The sequence below is a fragment of the Acomys minous genome, assembly GCF_964271855.1.
Source record: "Acomys minous genome assembly, chromosome: 10".
NCBI classification, from domain to species: domain Eukaryota; kingdom Metazoa; phylum Chordata; class Mammalia; order Rodentia; family Muridae; genus Acomys; species Acomys minous.
This window is the reverse complement of record NC_140491.1, coordinates 35,816,585-35,835,114: the sequence shown is the minus strand read 5'-3', so window position 1 is coordinate 35,835,114 and position 18,530 is coordinate 35,816,585. Positions and strand designations below refer to the sequence as shown.

Below are 18,530 nucleotides of genomic sequence, written 5' to 3'. Positions count from 1 at the left end.
GTGCTGGGATTACAGGCATGCACCACCATGCCCGGCTTTTATTAAGTGCTTTCTGTGGTTTAGATTCATAGATTCTTGGCCAATTCTGAGCAAAGGATGGAACTCTTACCTGCACCCGAGAAGGGCTGGGGTTCTTACAACGTAAGTGATACCTCTTGGCCTAATCGCCTGCGTGAAAGTCTTGGCACAGTTTTTAGATACCATTTTATGTTTGTGGGTTCCATGTCTGAAAACTTACCTCGTACAATTAAAAAAAAAATTCCTGAATAGATACTGCAATTAAAAATGGTCAACGCTGTGTTGGAATCCCTGGGATGGCGAGTCAAAAGCTCTGCGTGGCACTGCTGCCGTGAGTGGTTTAGAGACGAAGGGACATGGTGATGTGGGCATGGAGCCTGCTTTTTCTCAGAATGGCTCTGTGCAGTGGCACCCAGTTCTAGCCAAAAGACTGGGCCAGTTCAAAGGCACAGATCTTTTACTCCCAGATACTAGGGAAGGGCACTTTCATAGGTGACTCTTGTTTCATTTTGTAGTCAGCTCCAATGATCAGAAATATCTGCGGGCAAGCCTTTTTCTGAGGTGATTTTAGCCCACTTTTCTGGGAGACTGACTGCCCTTTCAGACTTGCCCCATGCCAGAAATGACATCTCTGCAACTAAATCTTCTGTCCACCCGAAGGTTTTTCTTCACACTGTTTTCCATAATGAGCTAACTAACCAGGCAAGTAGTGTCCTTGTAAGTAATTAACCTAGAAGCCCTATTTCCTATACATTTAGACAGGCAGAGCAGACATTCTCCCTTGCATAGCTTGTGCAGACCAGAATACTCTGTAACTGCCATGCAGAAAACCCGTTGAGTTCAGAATATATGATTTACCTTTAAACCAGGGCATCCATCTTTTGTGAAATCTTAAGTAAGTAACACTTAGGACAAACACTTCGGAAAGCAACATCAGTGGTCTATGACCAGTATGTCTCCTACTCAACATATTTGACTTTGCCACAGCATCTTAATTAATTTTACAGAACTCACTGGGCATACATCATAAACGCGCACATGTATGGGCAATTTGGTGAAATCTAAGTGCCTTTATAAACCTGTGGGGGCAAAGGGAGTGTGCCTGGCTCCAAGAGAAGCTGCTTGGTGTTTTGGCTCAGGAAGCGTCTGGCAGTTGGCAGGAGGGGCTGGCTAATCCCTCTCTAGGTCTGGCGGAGTGGGGAGGAGGCTAGAAGGAAGTGAACCTAATGGTTTAGCAAGATAGATACAGGAGCTGTGTGATCCCATCAGGGCTGGCCTGCCGTGGGGTGTGTTGGGAACGGATTTATGGTGGTATGAAATTGGCTCCATCCCTTAAGGAAAAGGGGGGGGGAGGGTGGGGAGCAGAGGGTCACAGATGGCAGGCGGCACCCTTCCCTCTGCAGGTGTTGCCTGCAGCGCCATCCATCCTGGGTTTTATGACCCTGACTGCTGCTGAGGCCGGACTCCAATGCTGTCCCCTCAGGTGCCTGGCAGCTGGCGAGGCCCACACTCACTCTGCGCGCATATTCTTCAGAGGGCAGGAGGTTTACAGACGCAACTTTGCGATGAAAACCTGTCTTCCAGCCAAAGCAGTGAACCACAGCTTCTCGAGCCACTGTGGCTCTTGACACATGCCTTCATCACAGGTAGACCCTGTCTTCTGTTTGCAAAGAAAAGTCCTCAGCAACTGAGGAGGTGGGCCGGTCCTAGCCAGCCTGGCCAGGAGCACATCCTCCACAGGACAAGGAGCTTCCTGCTTCCTGCTTCCTGCATCGCCTTTGTTTACTTCTGTGATGTGGCCTGCTTTGAGTCTGAATTTAAAAAAAAAAAAAAAGTCACAGGAATTTTGAAATTGCTTTCTGTGCGTTTGGATCCTGCTATAGGAGCTTACATGCCTTTTGAGTGATGATGGGACAAATTAGTCAACATGCTGAGACCATAAAGCTTTTCCTTAAGGACACCACATTTAAAAGGAAAGCCCCCCCCCCAAGTCAGTCCATCCAGCTTGGCTCAAGTAGTGGCAGCCTAGCATGCTGGAAATGACACTGGCTGTTGGGTTCATTCTTACATGGGCTTCATTGAGTTGATGTTGGGGCCACATCCAAAGTTTACCGGTCTGTTTCTGTGTATGCTGCAATAACTGCCGGCCAGCTTTGGGCTGGGGCTGGGGTGGGGTGGGGCGGGCGAGGGGGGTGTTGTTTTGTTTTGTTTTGTTGGATAGAGGTAGGATGATTAGAAATGTTTCAAAGGCATACCAGCTACCAGTAGTGCCCGTGTGTAGGTGTAGAAACTTTTTAAATGAGCCTGTCCTTGGGCTTCCTTTTCCTAGATAACTCCTATACCTGCAGATGTTTAGTTATACAACTCAGGGAAGGAGACGGGGCGGGGAGTTTTCCTCTACACCATTTGCTAGTTCTGCGCCGGGCAGTGTGTGACGCCGGGCAGTGTGTGGCGTGCTTGAAGAACTTCAGTGGGTCACAGATAGGAAGTGGTTGGCTCGTAGCCACACAGCTGGATACCCAGACGACATCATGCATGCCCATGTCTGGTTTTAAACCCCTACATCCCCTCCTGTGAAGGAAATCTGTGCCTGGGGAAGGCACTGGTTAGGAGTAATCAAGTTGGGAGGATCGAGGCCTTAAAGTACTAAGGCCACACAGTCAAAGCTCTTGTAGCCTGGGAGAAAGGGGGTTTTTTTTGTTTTGTTTCGGATTTTTTGTTTGTTTGTTTGTTTGTTTGTGGGGTTGTTTGGTTGGTTTTGTTTTTGGTTTTTCTTTTCTTTTTTTTTATTTTTTTTGGTTTTTCGAGACAGGGTCTCTCTGTGTAGCCTTGGCTGTCCTGGACTCGCTTTGTAGACCAGGCTGGCCTCAAACTCACAGCGATCCGCCTGCCTCTGCCTCCCAAGTGCTGGGATTAAAGGCGTGCGCCACCACGCCTGGCCCATGTTTTTGGTTTTTCAAGACAGGGTCTCTCTGTGTAGCCTTGGCTGTTCCAGACTCACTCTATAGATCAGGCTGACCTCGAACTCAACCGCAATCTGCCTGCCTCTGCCTCCCAAGTGCTGGAATTAAGGTGTTTTGTTTTGTTTTAATCTTTAATAAATGTGTACTTATATGGAATTAGCTTATGGCACTGACACACTTAATATAGCTCTCCCTTTTTCAGATCTGCTTAATCCCCCTCAAATGAAGGAGGCACAACTGAAACATCAGAAAGTAAAAGTATGCTTTGACCAAAGTGTGGAGAGCCTCAATGCCTACCTCAGCCATTGCCTGTGGCACTGAGCTCCTAATGCCCTTATATATACAGTGTTTGACAAAGTGTAGTGTGTGCCATAAAATCACAAATCCTAGGAATTTTTATTGTTTCTAGAACTAACGTCATATGAGGGGAAAATGTGGGGAATGCTCCAGAATTGCTTACATACATGTAACCTAAACACATGGCAACCAGTAGGTTTGTTGCTGTTGTTGTCACTACTACTACTACATTTGTTCGGGCCATGTGTCACGGCACATGTGTGGGAACCAAAACAACTTGAGGGAAACCACTCTCTTCCTTCATCACGTGGATGCCAGAAATGGAACTCAGGTTGCCAGCTTTGGCGACAAGTCTACTTGCTGCGCCATCTTAGCAGCCCACACCCAGCGTTCTTAACCTCTAGGTTCCCGCAGACCGGGCTCATTAAGTCTCGAGGTGAGCAGGCTCTAGGGGTAGAGGCACAAGTGTGATCTTCACCATGTAGCCTGCGACACCTCAGTAAGCTTACCTATTAATGAAAAGGAAGTCCCAGCTGTTAGAACTCAGGCCTGCGATCCCAGCCAATTGGGAGGGTCCTAGCTGTTGTTACTCTGTGCAGCTGGATTGCCTGGGCAAGTTTGTGTGCTTAGGCAACCTAGTAAGACCCTGCCTCAAAATAAAAATAATATACAAAGAACTGGATGGGTCATTGAGACAGTAGAGAGGGTGAAAGTGCTTGCCACCAAGCCTGACCTGAGTTTAATTCCCAGGACCCACTAGGTGGAAGGAGAGAACCACCAGCTCCCATAGCTGGTTCTGACCTTCACACACACACACACACACACACACACACACACACCCTTGCACACACCCTTGCACACACATAAACAAATGTAGTTAAGCAAAACGGAGTGGGATACAGCTCAGTAGCTGAGCAGTTGCCTGGCATGTACAGAGCTTTATATTCAATTCCCAGTGCTGCTCTTTGCAAAAATCTATAATCACATCGCAGTTTAGGCTATTGTGGTTTGTAAGCAAATGAGTATTCATACAGAGACTTTGTTAGTTTCAATTTTTAAGAAACCTATTCATATTACGATTTTCAGTCCATTGATCCTACAACCTATTTATTGGTGGCCTAGGCGGGGAAGCAGTGGTGAACAAAAGTGGCAAAGTCCCCACCCTCACTGACTTTTATCCTGGTGGGCAAATAGGTAACAAAGCCAGCAGTGTGAGGAGATTTGAAAGACTTCCACCTGACGTGTGTTGCTTGAGGTGGCTGAGACACCTTAACAGAGGCATTCCATCATCCACGGTTGTCATTGGTCTGGGTCTCGGTAGGTAGGAGGCCGGATAGAAATGTGAAGACGGCCATTGTTGGCCTAGAGCATTGCTGAGGTGGAGGAACGGAGAGTGGTTCAGCCAGTGGGACAGGAGAGGCTGTAGGCAGGAGTGATAGACGGTGACAGGTCTCGGCTGGCGGTGTTGGTTTTCTCAGTGAGACTAAAAGACGTGCATCACCGCAGAGGCGGGAGGCTAAGTCATCTTGGGTAGAGGGCAAATGTAGCAGAATGGCCCGTTGGACCCATTGGTCAGTGGCTGCGGCTCAGAGTAAGTGCTGTGAGCACGGTGCGACGTGGTGTCCCTTTGACTGAATGCAGCCGCCTGTGTGGAAGTGGAGAGTTGGGTACAGAGGAGGGCAGGGCAGGGCAGGAGGAGGCAGTCAGCAGTAGACTCCTGGCCCTAGTGGAAAGGTGAATGCTGGAGCCTGGAGGGGGGAACTGTGAAGGCAGGAAGTGATGGTTGGAGAGTGGGGTGCTTGCAATTCTATGCTGGTCATTGCTCATACCCGTCTGTAACACCAGAACGGAGGAGGATGTGGAGTCAGGAGATTCGGCCTCATCTACGGATTGAGTTTCAGAGCAACCTAGGCTTCGTGAGCCTATCTAGAAGAAGAAGGAAAACGTGAGGTTTGGAGGTAGTGCCCGTATCGGTGGGACACTCATGGGCTGACTTGGTGGCCTGGGCTTGGATAGCTGTGGTTGGGTACAAAGACATTGGAAGAGAAAGAGTCCCAGAAACCAAGATGAAGAGGTTATCAGAAAAATACCTCAGGGGCATTCGTTGGTGACGTAAATAGGATATATGCAGAGGGATGGGACGATTTGCCTGACTGGGACCATCTTCATGGGGTTGAGGGGTGGGTGTGGAACCCAGAGTTGAAGAAAACTGTAGGCAGGTAGGGAGTGGTTTAGTGACGCACACCTGTGATGTCATCACTCTGAGACTGAGGTAGAAGGATCTCAAGCTCAAGGCCAAGCCAGGCTACAGGGTCAGACCTTGACTCTAGAATAAAAGGAGGGACTGAAGACAAGCAGGTATCCTGCTTCGATGGTCCATGGCAGAGATGCGTTTGGCTGCAGGAGTGGCCACATGTGTCCCTTCCACCGAGTCTAGGTGCAGAAAGCAAAAGGGACTTTTGTGAAGACAAGACATCGCCTAAGTGTGGGGAGGCAATGACATCACAGGAGCAGATCACAAAGTCTGGGTGACGACGCTGGCTTCTTTAGTATGGGTGAGGTGGGCAGACATGCAGGGGACAGAATGTCTCTTAGAGATTGTGGAGCCTGTCCCTGAGTGCTGAGGTGAGACACAGCCCTCCTGCCTGACATAGTCCAGAAGGTGGGAATATGTGTTTTAAGAGGGGAAAAAATGAACTATATGCAAAGAAAGAAAACATCAAGTGAAAATTTAATTTCCCCCTTGAGCCAACAAAAAAAATGAAAAGAAGCTAAAGTTGGTCCTTGGAGGAAAAGGGATTTTGGGCAACGGTGCATGATAGCTTAGGGCAAAAAACTGTACATTTAGCCTGAAAAGGGGGAAATCATAAGCAGAGGCCACAGGTGTGTAGAGTAGAGTTGAAGTCTTTTCCTACTTCCGTAAGTGGTGCATGGGGACTTTGTGATTTAGAAGTGGATTATTATGTTGTTTGCTAAATAGGATCCTTAGCTTCATAAAATGTTAAAGCTTGGTCATTTGTTGTAAACTTAAGTTTAAAGGGCTCAGGTCGTAACAATCCTTTTAAGTTAATAGGCTTGACTTTTGAATCCAGATGTCAAATCCCCGAGATTGGCTTATTCATTTGGTTAATACTTAACACCCAGAAGCTGGGGGGCTATTAATGCCCTGTGTATCTTCAAAGGCTCGCAAGTAAGAATGTGTTAGCTAGTGGGTATCTCTTCTAAGGTGGGCTTTTAAATTGCATTGCATGTTGTATTCTCCTGTCAGGGTGGCCTCCCATTCTGGGTTCTTGTCACGCGTGTTTCTGCAGACAAATCAAGGGAAGTGTTGGCTGGCGGCTGCCTGGCCCTGGGAAGCCTGCTCTTCTTCAGCTACTAGGACCATCGTCACGTTCCTTCTTGTTGTCTTTTTAGTGACAGCTATATTGTGCGTGTCAAGGCTGTGGTTATGACCAGAGATGACTCCAGCGGGGGATGGTTCCCACAGGAAGGAGGCGGGATCAGTCGCGTTGGCGTGTGTAAGGTCATGCACCCTGAAGGCAATGGACGGAGCGGCTTTCTCATCCATGGTGAACGACAGAAAGACAAACTGGTAATGACTGACACACATCCTGGGAGTTGAAAATAGCAATGACTGGTTTCCGTTCATAAGCTACAGCCCTCTTCCGTTGGATATTTTCAATATAGCCTTCCCTTTCCGGTACAGTCTCTTAGCCACATACCATCGAGAGTGCCTGCGGACAAGGGTATTTTGCATATCTTGGGTCCATCTTTGATTAATCAAGGTATGCCACTGTCACGGGTATTTGAGAGAGTAGCACCTTACATTGGTTCCTTCTAAATACATCTTTGTCAGAAAGATACCAGAGCTAGGGGCTGGGGAGATGGCCCCAGAGTCTATGAGTGTTTGCTGTGCAAACATGACAGCCTGGATTAGGATCCCAGTACCCACATAAAACATGGTGGCCATGCAGGAGGCCTTTTAACCCCAGTGCTGAGAGGGAGGCTGGCGGATCACCGGGGCTTGCCGACGCAGCCTTGGAGCTCCAAGTTCTGTGTGACACCCCATCTAGGAGGAATAAGATGAAGAGTGGTAAAGCAGAGTACCCGATGTCCTCCTCGGGTTTCCACACCAAAAAAAGTAAACATACACAACACAAACACATACAGCTCTTATTTCATAAATAATTAGCGAAATGTCTTTGGTAAAAAGAGAATGACAACGACAACGAAACCTAAACCAGTAGCGTGACACCTCTATGAGTAATTGTGCATGCTTATAGACAAATAAGTGGGAAAATGATTTCTTACACCAAGAGCCAGGACACCATGTAGCCTCGACGGGGAACTTGGGTGGCCAGTTACGTCACAGGTTCTGATAGGGAGGAAGATAACTGTCCAATCCAGTTTATTCTTCTTCCAGGCGTACCTAGGACCTCATACGTACTAAGCATGCACCTCAACCCTGAGCCACGCCCTCCAGTCCAAGTTGGTCTCTCTCTCCTTCCTCCCTACTCTCTTGCTTAGGGTTGGACCCAGGGCCTTTCAAAGCTAGATCAAGCACTTTCTCTGTCGAATGCTACGCGCCCCCCAGTCCTAAGTCTCCTCGACGTTGATTTACTAAACACAGTTTACTTTCCAGTGTATTTGGAAGTATATATGCAGAAATCAACGGTCACTGCAAATGTGATGGATTGCATAGGATCTCCCAGGGAAAGTGCAGGTGGCTCCACACTGTGTTGATGTTCTGTTTGAGACCCTGGACAGGTTTCTGTGTGTGCAGAGTGTAGAAAAGCTCTTCTTCCCTGCCCCCCACCCCAACCACTTCTTATGATTGAAGAAAATTACCAAATACATAAGACAGAATAGTTTGTAACTATCACAGATAGAGCGACTGAAATGCCACTTCACACTTGGTTCACTTGTAAAATTTCTCGTAGAACAGGCAGTGTGACCATGCTATAAAGAAAATAAAGTGGCCAGGTATGGTGGTGCACACCTCTCATACCAGCATCTGGAATGGGAGGCTGAGGCAGGCAGATCTCTGTAAGTTCAAGGCCAGCCCGATTTACACAGCAAACTCCAGACCAGTTAGGACTGTTGTAGTGAGACCCTTTCTCAACAATGCGCCCCCTCCCCCCCCCCCCGTTATTTAATTAATTAATTTGGGAGGGTGAAGTAACTACCACGTTCCTGGGGTGTACCCCCAGCTAAGCACAGGGTTAGGCCTTTGGTTAGGTGTCTGTCGCTCACGGAAACATTTCTTGGTCTTGGGGACCATACTGATGGAGCATTACACAGACCACAGCGCTGAAGCAGAGTCACGCTGCACAGCTGTGCGTGTTTTCATTTTCACCAGCCTTTTATCAGTTTGTAAAGAACATTGTGTCTCCCTAACTTTTCCATGGTGCTCACACTAGTGACACATTCTGCTGTTAGACCATCTCCTTAGTGCTCCCCCCGCCCCCCTTTGCCACTGTAGTATTCTGAAGGCACATTTAACTGTGTTTTTCACATTTTGTGTTTTTAGAAAATAGCCTGATTTTCACAAGCTTCAGTGTATAGAGGTGCTACTAGAGTGTGAGGTTTTCTTTTAAAAATTGGAGGTCATATGTCTTAAATGTCTGCTAATTTGATAGAATAACAGTGATCTCTTTCGATTACTTACCAATGGCCTCATGTGGTTTCCTGCTTGTTTAAAAAAAAAAATCATTAACTGGTTAGTCAGCCAGCCAAATGGCCCAGTGCATAAGAGCACAGGCAGCCAAGCCTAACGGCCTGAGTTCAGTCCCCGGGACCCACACAGTAGGAGAGAACAGATTCTTAAAAATTGTTCTCTGACCTCCATGTGTGTTTCATAGCACACGTCCCCCACACCCCCATGCTCGGACACACACAAAATAAGTGTTTTAATTCTTTTCATTGTGGCCGAATTATCTGCCAGTGCCCTTTGCATATTTTCCTGCTGGCACTTTCCTCTTTGCATGTGTGCTGTCCTGGTGTTATAGCGGTGTTCCTCTTTGCCTGCCATATTTAGTGTATTTTCATAATTTGTTTCTTGCCTTTTCCCCCTTTCACTGGTTCTCTTATTCTATAGCATTTCAGTAGAAATGCTTTCGCTTGCATCCCCCCGTTTATAGTCTGAGCTAGCAGATCATCTTTACGTGAAGAGTCCTGAACACTGAGAGCTGTTTTTCCTGGTGTTCCTCTGGTTTGTTGTAGATTATGTCAACCTAGAATAGTCCCCCATTTCGGGCTTTTTGAGCTGGTCTCTCCTGTAGCCCAAACTGGCTTTGTAGCCAGGGAGAGCCTTGAACTCCTGATTCTCCCGTCTGCTCCTCCCAAATGCTGCGATTATAGGCATGTGCTACCACGCCCAGTTTTAAACTAGCTGTTGAGACTGTCTGCCCCAGCCCCTTCCTTTTAAAACTGCATTTCTGAGCTTGAGTCTTCCCAGTGACTTGTACATAGTAAGCACACATCTTTACCTTTTTGTCCAAGGACCCGAGACGAAAAACATCTGTCCTATTCATGCCACGTCTGAAAGAGGAGGACATTGTCTCCACATTCTAACGCCGTGCACTGCTTCCTGAGTGGCAGCCAGCACGGAGCACTTTTGTCTATGTCCGCCTCCCGTGGTGTTGTGGACCGGCCTCTGTTTCTGAGGAACAGGATGATGCCGTCCCATCTCCCAGGTGTTCCTTATGCCCCACCTCCAGATTGCTTTATGTGTGCCACTCTGCACTTTCCGTGGTACTTGTGTCTCTCTCTCTCTCTCTCTCTCTCACACACACACACACACACACACACACACACACACACACACACCTGCTTGTGCTCTGTCTTTCTACCCTCGAGTCTTCATGCCTCACGCCAGGAAGTCCTGATTCCTGCCCCTACTCCCACCCCCCGTTTGCAGATACAGTGGCATCTCTTTGATCTTCCAGCTTCTGCAAGGCAGCGAGCCCCTGTAAGAGCCCTGAAGGTGGGTTGTTGAGAGAGGCCCCGTTAAGAGGTGTTGGGGGGGGGGTGGTCACGAGGTGATTTTCGAGCTCAGCTTTGGATTGAGTTCCCCCGTGCCTCAGCTGGGGCCTGAAGTTGTTCCACAGTAACAAGGTTCTGGAAGTCAGCACGTGGTGTGTGTGTGTGTGTGTGTGTGTGTGTGTATGTGTGTGTGTGTGTGTTTTAACGTGTGTGTGTTTGTTTTAGTTACGTATTAGAGCCTGTTTAAGCTGATGTCGCTCCTGCAGACACCCATTCAGAAGTAGTTAGTCAAACATTTAGGGCAACGGAGAAAATCACGTTGTCCCGGGAAATTATATGTAAACTAAAACGTTGCGGCCCTGGCTAGCCTGAAGGTCGTTATATGATCAAGTCTAATCCCTTCCTCTACCTCCCAGTTACTGGGATTAGGAAAAAACTGTTGGGATTACAGGTCTATGCCACCATACCCGGCCTTCTTTTCTTATAATTGTAGATACTCTTCCTAGACTGAAGGAATCAACTCAACTAGTAGCGCTTTTTTTTTTTTTTAATGGGCTTGGTTTTTGAAGACAGGCACTCAGGTAGTCCAGGCTAGCCTGAACGCTTAGGTGAGGGTGGCCTTGAACTTCTGATCCTCCTGCCTCCATCTCCCAAGATGACAAGCTTGTGTCACTGTGCCCGGTTTATTTGATATTGGGGACCCAGGGCTCGTTGGGTGATAGGAAGGCATCCTGCAAACTAAGCCACATCCCCAGCCCACACTTTTTTTAAATGCTCTCTTCCACAAAAACCTGCTGTTTAATCGTTCACCTCTAGTGAATACCTTACTCATCCCTGATTCCGTAGCATCATGAATTGGTTGCCTGGAGAACATGGGGTTTTCTGGGGTTAGGCTGGCCTTCCGGATGGCGACACATTTTATCCTACAGTATTTAAAAAAAAAAAAAGCACTTTTTTAGTTTTATATTCTTTGTAAGTAGAAAGGCGCAGGGATTGAGTTACACCCCCAGCCTTTTTCTTCTTTGAGACAAGGTCTCCTTATGTAGCCTTTACTGGCCTTGAACATGTGGTGCATACACCACAGCCAGTGCTGGATTACAGCCATGCCCTGCCACACCCGCTCCATAGACATGTCTGCCTGTCTGATTCTTTAGTAGTGTGTACACACACACACAGACACACACACACACACACACACACACACACACACACACACACACACACACAAAATGCAGTCACACATGCCACAATGCATAAGAGGACTGGGTTCAATTCCCAAAACCCATATGGCAGTTCATCACCACATAACTCCAGTCCCAGAGGATCCGACATGTGGTACACAGACATACGTGCAGACAAAACACCCATATACATATGAAGTAAAATAATAAAATTCAAAACAAGGCTTAGTTATTGGCAATCTGTCCAAAATTCTGACTTTTTTTTTAACTTAGAAGTTCAAATCTTATTATTAGGGGTGGGAGGCTGTAGTTATTTTCTCTGAGGTGGCAAGCTCAGTTTGCTCATTAAAAAAAAAAAATCTCTGCCAAATACCCAACTAACCATCCTTGGTCTATTGGTTGATCTTTTAATAAAAATGATAACTCACAGAGAGAGCTATCTATACCTGTAAAATCCCTTCGCTTGAGACATGGAGTCAGGGAGGCCAGCCTCAGCTGGGGAATCTGAGGCCATCCTGGGCTACATGAGAAACCTAGCCCAAAAAGGAGGGGAGGAGAAGGGAAAGGAAAAGTTCTGCCTGTGAGGGAGCTCGGCTCACGGATGAGACAGGGTCATCTGTTCCCCTGGTCAGAAGAGGGAAGACTTGGCGGCACCAGCGTGTACCCAGCTGTGCATCTGTGCGAGCCAGGCTTTATCTATCGCTGTTCCCAAAGCAGCGTGTCACAGAAGGTTGAACGTACAGAAGCCGAGGGGAGAACACAGTTGTGTGTACCTCCCGTCATGCCACAGGAATTCCTGAGTATATGAACCCCGCTTTGTGGCCTGGTGATGGCTTTACGTGGCACGGAGCCACCAGGCTGCCATATCATCCATGGTGTGCTGCATGGCTGTTAACACCTCCTCCCTTACCGCAGAAATGTCCACACAGTGAAGGTGGCAAGCATGCTACTCTGATGCCCTCTCATTTCAGACTCCAAGAAAGGGGCTGGGACTTTGGGGAGTCTCTCAGAGGCCCACAGACCAAACCAGGGGAGCCACTTATGTATCACACTATGGATGATGGCGTTGTCTGTGAAAGGGGCCATTTGTAAGGACCATGGTTGGATAAGTTCACATCTGTACAGAGGAACATCACACAGCCATTGAGCCTCCTGTCTCTAAAACATTTGGGTTGTTTGGTTTTTCCTCTCTTTTTTTTTTTTTTTTTTGTCCTAGAAATCAAACACAGAGTCTTAGGCATATTAAGTATATTCCTTTCCACTGAGCTGCATAGACACACAGACACACACACACCCCTCACTCACTCCGTAAGACATGATTTTTTAAAAAATATTTATTTTCTTTTCTTTGTGCCCATGTACATGTGTGCCTGGTGCCCGTGGAGGTTAGAAGAAGATGTCAGATCCTCTAGAACTGGAGTCACAGATGGCTGTGAGCCGTCATGTGAGTGCTGGGAACTGAACTTGGGTCCTCTGCAAGAGCCACAGTTTTATAGCCAGGTGGTGGCGGCACACGCCTGTAATCCCAGCACTCGGGAGGCAGAGGCAGGTGGATCGCTTTGAGTTCGAGGCCAGCCTGGTCTACAAAGCAGGTCCAGGATAGCCAGGGCTACACAGAGAAACCCTGTCTGGAAAAACCCAAAAAAAAAAAAAAGAGCCACAGTTATTCTTAACAGCTGAACCAACCATCTCTCCAGAGCCCCCCCCCCCCACACACACACACACTTGTCTCTCAAGACATAATTTTAAGAAAAACAAAAGACAAGTTGCAAAAGGGATTTATAGGAATGGCTACACTGAAGCACAAACTTCTGTGTATATGTCAAAAAAAAAAAAAAAGTCACAAGAAGCTAGGGCTGTGCCCACCGTGGCAGTGGGAAACAAGTGTGGGAAACTGGGTAAGCAGTGGGAGAGGAACAAAGCTGGGGCGCAGCGGGCAGGGCGCTCACCTAGCATGCACAGAACCATGGCTTCCATCCCTAGCTCAACTACATGGAGAGTTCAAAGCCAGCCCGGGCAACCAGAGATAAGGGGGGGAGGGGAGCGAGAGTTAAATAGTGATAACCAAAGACTTTTTTTTTTTTTTCATTCTAGAAGTATGGGAAAACTGAGTCTCTTTGTTTTGGCAAAATAAATAAATAAATAATAGTAATAATAATAGTAATGTAAATGATAATGATAATAACTTGAGACTTCGGATTGAAGTGTCTGGGTTCTAAAATGGGGGGCATTTGTTAGTTCAAGCCTTGATTGATTAGACTTACCCACTTTGGAGTGAGGCTGGCTGACATTCAGTCCTCATGCCATGCTTCGGGGAGAATGGCCATGATAGTTTAACTTAATCATGAGGAGGATTTCAAGGGGCCGCCACCCTCTTTCGATGCTGTGCTCTAGAATTAACCCTCAGTACTGCTCTCATGTGCCACTTTGGATTCTGTTATTAATTCAGAGAGCGTTTAGTAGGCAATACCTTCTTTCTTTCTTTTTTTTTTAAATTTTTAAATATTTTATTTAATTGTAATTTATGTCCATTGGTGTGAGAGTGTCAGATCTTGGAGTTACAGATAGTTGTGAGCGGCCATGTGGTTGCCGGGAATTGAACCTGGGTCCTTTGGAAGAGCAGGCAGTGCTCTTAACCACTGAGCCATCTCTCCAGCCTATACTTTATTTCTTTTGCTTTGATACATTCTTGAAATGTACACTATTCTTTCGTTTAGATTTACCCTACTTTAGGGAAGCCTTTACTCCTGCCCTTCTCTTAGCCCACATTCACAAGTTCACATTGCAGTAATGACAGAGCTTTGCAAAACTAAGATCAAGGCTATGAACACGCAGCAGAACCACTTTGGAATTTGTAATAAAGCTATAGGAATAAGTATAGCTCGGGAGGGCTGGGCATGGTGGCACAAGCCTTTAATCCCAGCGCTCGGGGAGCAGAGACTCTGTGAATTCGAGACCAACCTGGTCTACAAAGCAAGTCCAGGACAGCCAAGGCTAACACAGAGAGACCCTGTGTCACAAAACCAAAAAAAAAAAAAAGGTATAGCTCAGGATTGTTATTAATGAGAACATGATGTTGTGGATTGCAAAGCTCCTCTGCTGTGATATGAACTAAACTCTGGTGTCTATCAGCAAGAGAGTTCCATTAGGATGCATCTTGCCATCTAAATGTGAGACCAAGAGTGTAATACATAAGAAACTACTAGAGAATATTAAGTCAGGGACTGAGGACTTGTGAATGTAGCAAGTCCACAACTTGAGACGTGCTGGGGAGCGAATGCGATGCTGTTGAGTGTTTTCAGAGCACACTCTTGTTCTGGCCGATAACCCTTGGTGGTGTTCCCATCCTAGGTAAGCAGCACTAGGTTTGATACAAACATCAAGAGCCATTTCTTAGACTCAGTTGTTAGGAGCATGGAGATTGTGCTCATCACCCTGATGCACAGTTGGTGATGACACCGCCGGGGGCAGAGCTGCAGCAGCTGAACACAGTGGAAGGCACGGGGACATGGACTCGGTGCCCAGTGGTGCAGGGGACAGAGAAACAGGAGTCAGACAACCACAGAAGTTTTGAGCCAGAGAGAATGAGTAGACATGGGTTGGCCTTGTCAGATAGGAAGACGCTAGGAGGAATTAATTCACACCCAGCTTGTTGAATTCCCTGACGTGGGGAGACACGCACTGGGACCAGGAGGAAAGTTAAGAGCCATCGGTACAGAAGTCCCCAACACTGGGGGCAGGAGGGAAGGGAGCACAAGGCAGGAAGGCAGCCAGGACAGTGGGCTTAGGTAGAGCACACGTGCAGGAAGCAGCAGAGAGAGATGGTAGGTGGGAATCCGCTGTTTCTTCGAGGTGGAGAGGCCCACACACATGAAGGCCTGGGCCAGTTGCCATCAGTGATGGTTCTCGATTGGACTAACAACAGTACTGTTACGGCCGTCCCACAAGTAACCAGCCTGTGTTTCAATCCTTAGGTGGTATTGGAATGCTATGTCAGAAAGGACTTGGTCTACACCAAAGCCAATCCGACGTTTCACCATTGGAAGGTTGACAATAGGAAGTTCGGTCTTACTTTCCAAAGCCCTGCGGATGCACGAGCCTTTGACAGGGGCGTGAGAAAAGCCATTGAAGACCTTATAGAAGGTACTGGATTTGTCACTGCACCCTTAGTGGGACTGTGGAATGTTGCAGGTTTTTCATTCCAACAGTCCGCCATCTTGTGCCTATAGCTTGTTTGTAGGAGGGTTTGGGACCATTAGGTCATTAAGACCCCAGAACTCTCAGAGCATCCAGGTGAGCAGTTGGAGGCAGCACATGGGGAACAGTGAGGGGTTCAGAGTGAGCGGCCTCGCTGGCTGAGAACGTGCTGGGAGCAAACAAGCAGGCAGCTCTGGTTTCTATGTGGGTGGGTTTCATACATTTCACCTAGGCTGACCATGGAACACAAGGGCTGTGGCTGTTTTTTGAGATGATGTATTTCATGTAAGCAGCTAGTCTGTAACATAAAAGGCTCCACTAGAAGAATGTTAGCCAGGGGCTGGAGAGATGGCTCAGAGGTTAAGAGCATTGCCTGCTCTCGCAGAGGTTCTGAGTTCAGTTCCCAGCAACCACAAGGTAGTGCACAACCATCGGTAATGTGATCTGATGCCCTCTTCTGGTCTGCAGGTATAAATGCAGGCAGAGCACTATACACATAATAATGAATAAAAAGAACATTACCAGAACTGGATAGATGGCTCAGTGGCTTAGAGTCAAGGCAACTCTTGCAAAGGACCCAGGTTAGGCTTCCAGCACTCCCAGCACCTAAAGGTTGGCCAGTCAGCACCAGCAACCTAAGTTCCAAGGGATCCAACGCCCTCTTCTGGCCTCCATAGGAACTGCACACATGTGGTACACAGATTTATATGCAAAGCACCCATACACACACACACACACACACATACACGTGCACATAGTTTTAATTTTAAAAGAAATTAAGCCATATATGTGATTTGAATACATAGGTTAACAAGCTGGAACTATACACAACAAGAATAATTTATTTAAAGTGTAAACTGGGTGTGGTGGTACACACCTTTAATCCCAGCACTCAGCACTCAGGAGGCAGGTGGATCTTCATGAGTTCGAGGCCAGCCTGGTCTACAAACGGAGTTGAGGACAACCAAGGCTCCACAGAGAAACCTTGTCTGGAAGAACCAAAAAATAAAAAATAAAAATAAAGTGTATAAAGTGCTTGGTGTTTGTGACCCACATCTTTAATCCCAGCACTTAGTATGCAGAGACAGGAGGAGCCGTGTGAGTTTGAGGCCAGTCTATTTTAAATAATAAGCTCCAAGAAAGCTAGGAGTCAGGACTACATAGACAGACCTTGTCTCAAAAAACCAAAAAGAAAAGTGTAAAGTGTGACACATACCCCCACCCCCCAAGATGGCTCACCTGCCTGAAACACTTCATGTGTGAGCCTGAGAGCTGGAGAAAGAGAGAAGAGCTCCGTAACTTGTCCTCTGGTCTCCACGTGCAAGCGCTGTGCTACTCACTCACAAACGTGCTAATAATAAATAAAACAAGAATTAAGGAAAGTAAATTAGAAGTTTTTTTGTTTTTTTGTTTTGTTTGTCCTTGTTGTTTTATTTCTTTGTTTTTGTTTTTGTTTTGTTTTTGAAACAGGGCTTCTCTTGTAGTTCTGGGTGTCCTGGACTGGCTCTGTAGACTAGGCTGCCCTCAAGTACACAGAGATCCACCTGTCTAAGAGAGAAAACACTTTACTACTGATTTCTTTGGTTTTTTTTTTTTTTTTTTTTTTTGGAGACAAAGTTCTGTGTAGGTTGGCTATCATGGATTCTTTGTAGACCAGGCTGGCCTTGAACTCATAGCCTGCCTCTGTCTCCCTGAGTGCTACGATTAAATATGTGCACTGCCACACCTGATCTTGTTACTGATTTTTTTTTTTTTTTTTTTTTAGACAGAGTTTCTCTGGGTAGCCTTGACTGTTCTGTACTTGCTTTGTAGACCAGGCTGGCCTCGAACTCACAGCGATCCACTTGTCTCTGCCTCCCAAGTGCTGGGATTGAAAACGTGTGCCACCCCCCCCCCCATCCCTCCAGCTTATTACTTACTGATTTCTAATGGTGATTAGAAAATAGTGAAACGGGCCTGGAGAGATGGCTCAGTGGTTAAAAGCACATGTTGTTTTTCCAGGGTACCTGGGTTAGATTCCCAGCACCCACATGGTTGTTCAGGACCATGTGTAACTCCATTTTCAGGGTGTCCTCTTCTGGCTTCTAGAGACCCCAGAAACACAGTACACAAACATAGATGTAGGCAAAACACTCCATACTCTTAAAAAAAACAAAAACAAAAGCAATAAGTCTTAAGAAAAGAGGTCGGTGAAACACTGATGTCGTGAGAAGGAAATTCAGTCTGTCTTTACCTGTTAGGGACTGTGCAGCTTATTCACTCAAAATCAAAGGGGCGGCTTGCGCCTGGGGCTCAGGCTCTGTGCAGGCCTTGCGCCATCACCTCAGCCTGGAAGAGCTGTAGGCCATAAACATTCAAATTCTTTACTTCTGCACAATTCACTTACAAATCAGTATTGGGGGTTGGGGGGCGGGGGAGGCGCTTGCTCAGGACCCTGAAGCTTGGTAACACGAAAGTCAGAATTGGAAGAAAGGCTCTCCAGAGTTGTTTCATTTACTTAAGAAATGAGATTTGAGCTAGAGAGGGATAGGTCTATGGGTAAAGGAGCTTGCCACCAAGCCTGGCCACACCTGAGTTTGAGTCCTGGGACCCACAGGGTGGAAGGAAAGGACTAGTTGGCGTGAGTTGGCCTCTAACCACACGAATGCCACGGTGTTCTTGTTCTCATGCGCACGCTTTCACGCGCTGTCTCTCTCTCTCCCTCTGTCTACACACACATGCACAGGCTCACACACACATAATTTTATATGTTTTTATAAAGACTTAAGTTTCTCAGCCAGGCGCAGTGGTGCACACTTGTAATCCCGGCACTAAGGGAGGTAGGAGCATGAGGATCTCTGAGTTCGAGGCCAGCCTGGTCTATAAAGTCAGTCCAGGACGGCCAGGGCTA

General features: G+C 47.1%; 1 protein-coding gene across 3 annotated transcripts in view; it reads left to right on the top strand.

Annotated features, from left to right (window-relative positions):
• SPRED2 (sprouty related EVH1 domain containing 2) overlaps positions 1–18,530 on the top strand; it is a 103,534-nt gene that overhangs the window by 68,847 nt on the left and 16,157 nt on the right. For 2 of the 3 annotated variants that reach the window (XM_084799277.1, XM_084799278.1), the window contains exons 2-3: positions 6,693–6,870; positions 15,418–15,586. In XM_084799277.1, the coding sequence (XP_084655403.1) occupies positions 6,693–6,870; positions 15,418–15,586 (347 nt within the window). Of the gene's footprint in view, positions 1–5,546; positions 5,904–6,692; positions 6,871–15,417; positions 15,587–18,530 lie in introns of those variants that run through there. The other variant, XM_084799279.1, reaches the window with a different exon arrangement.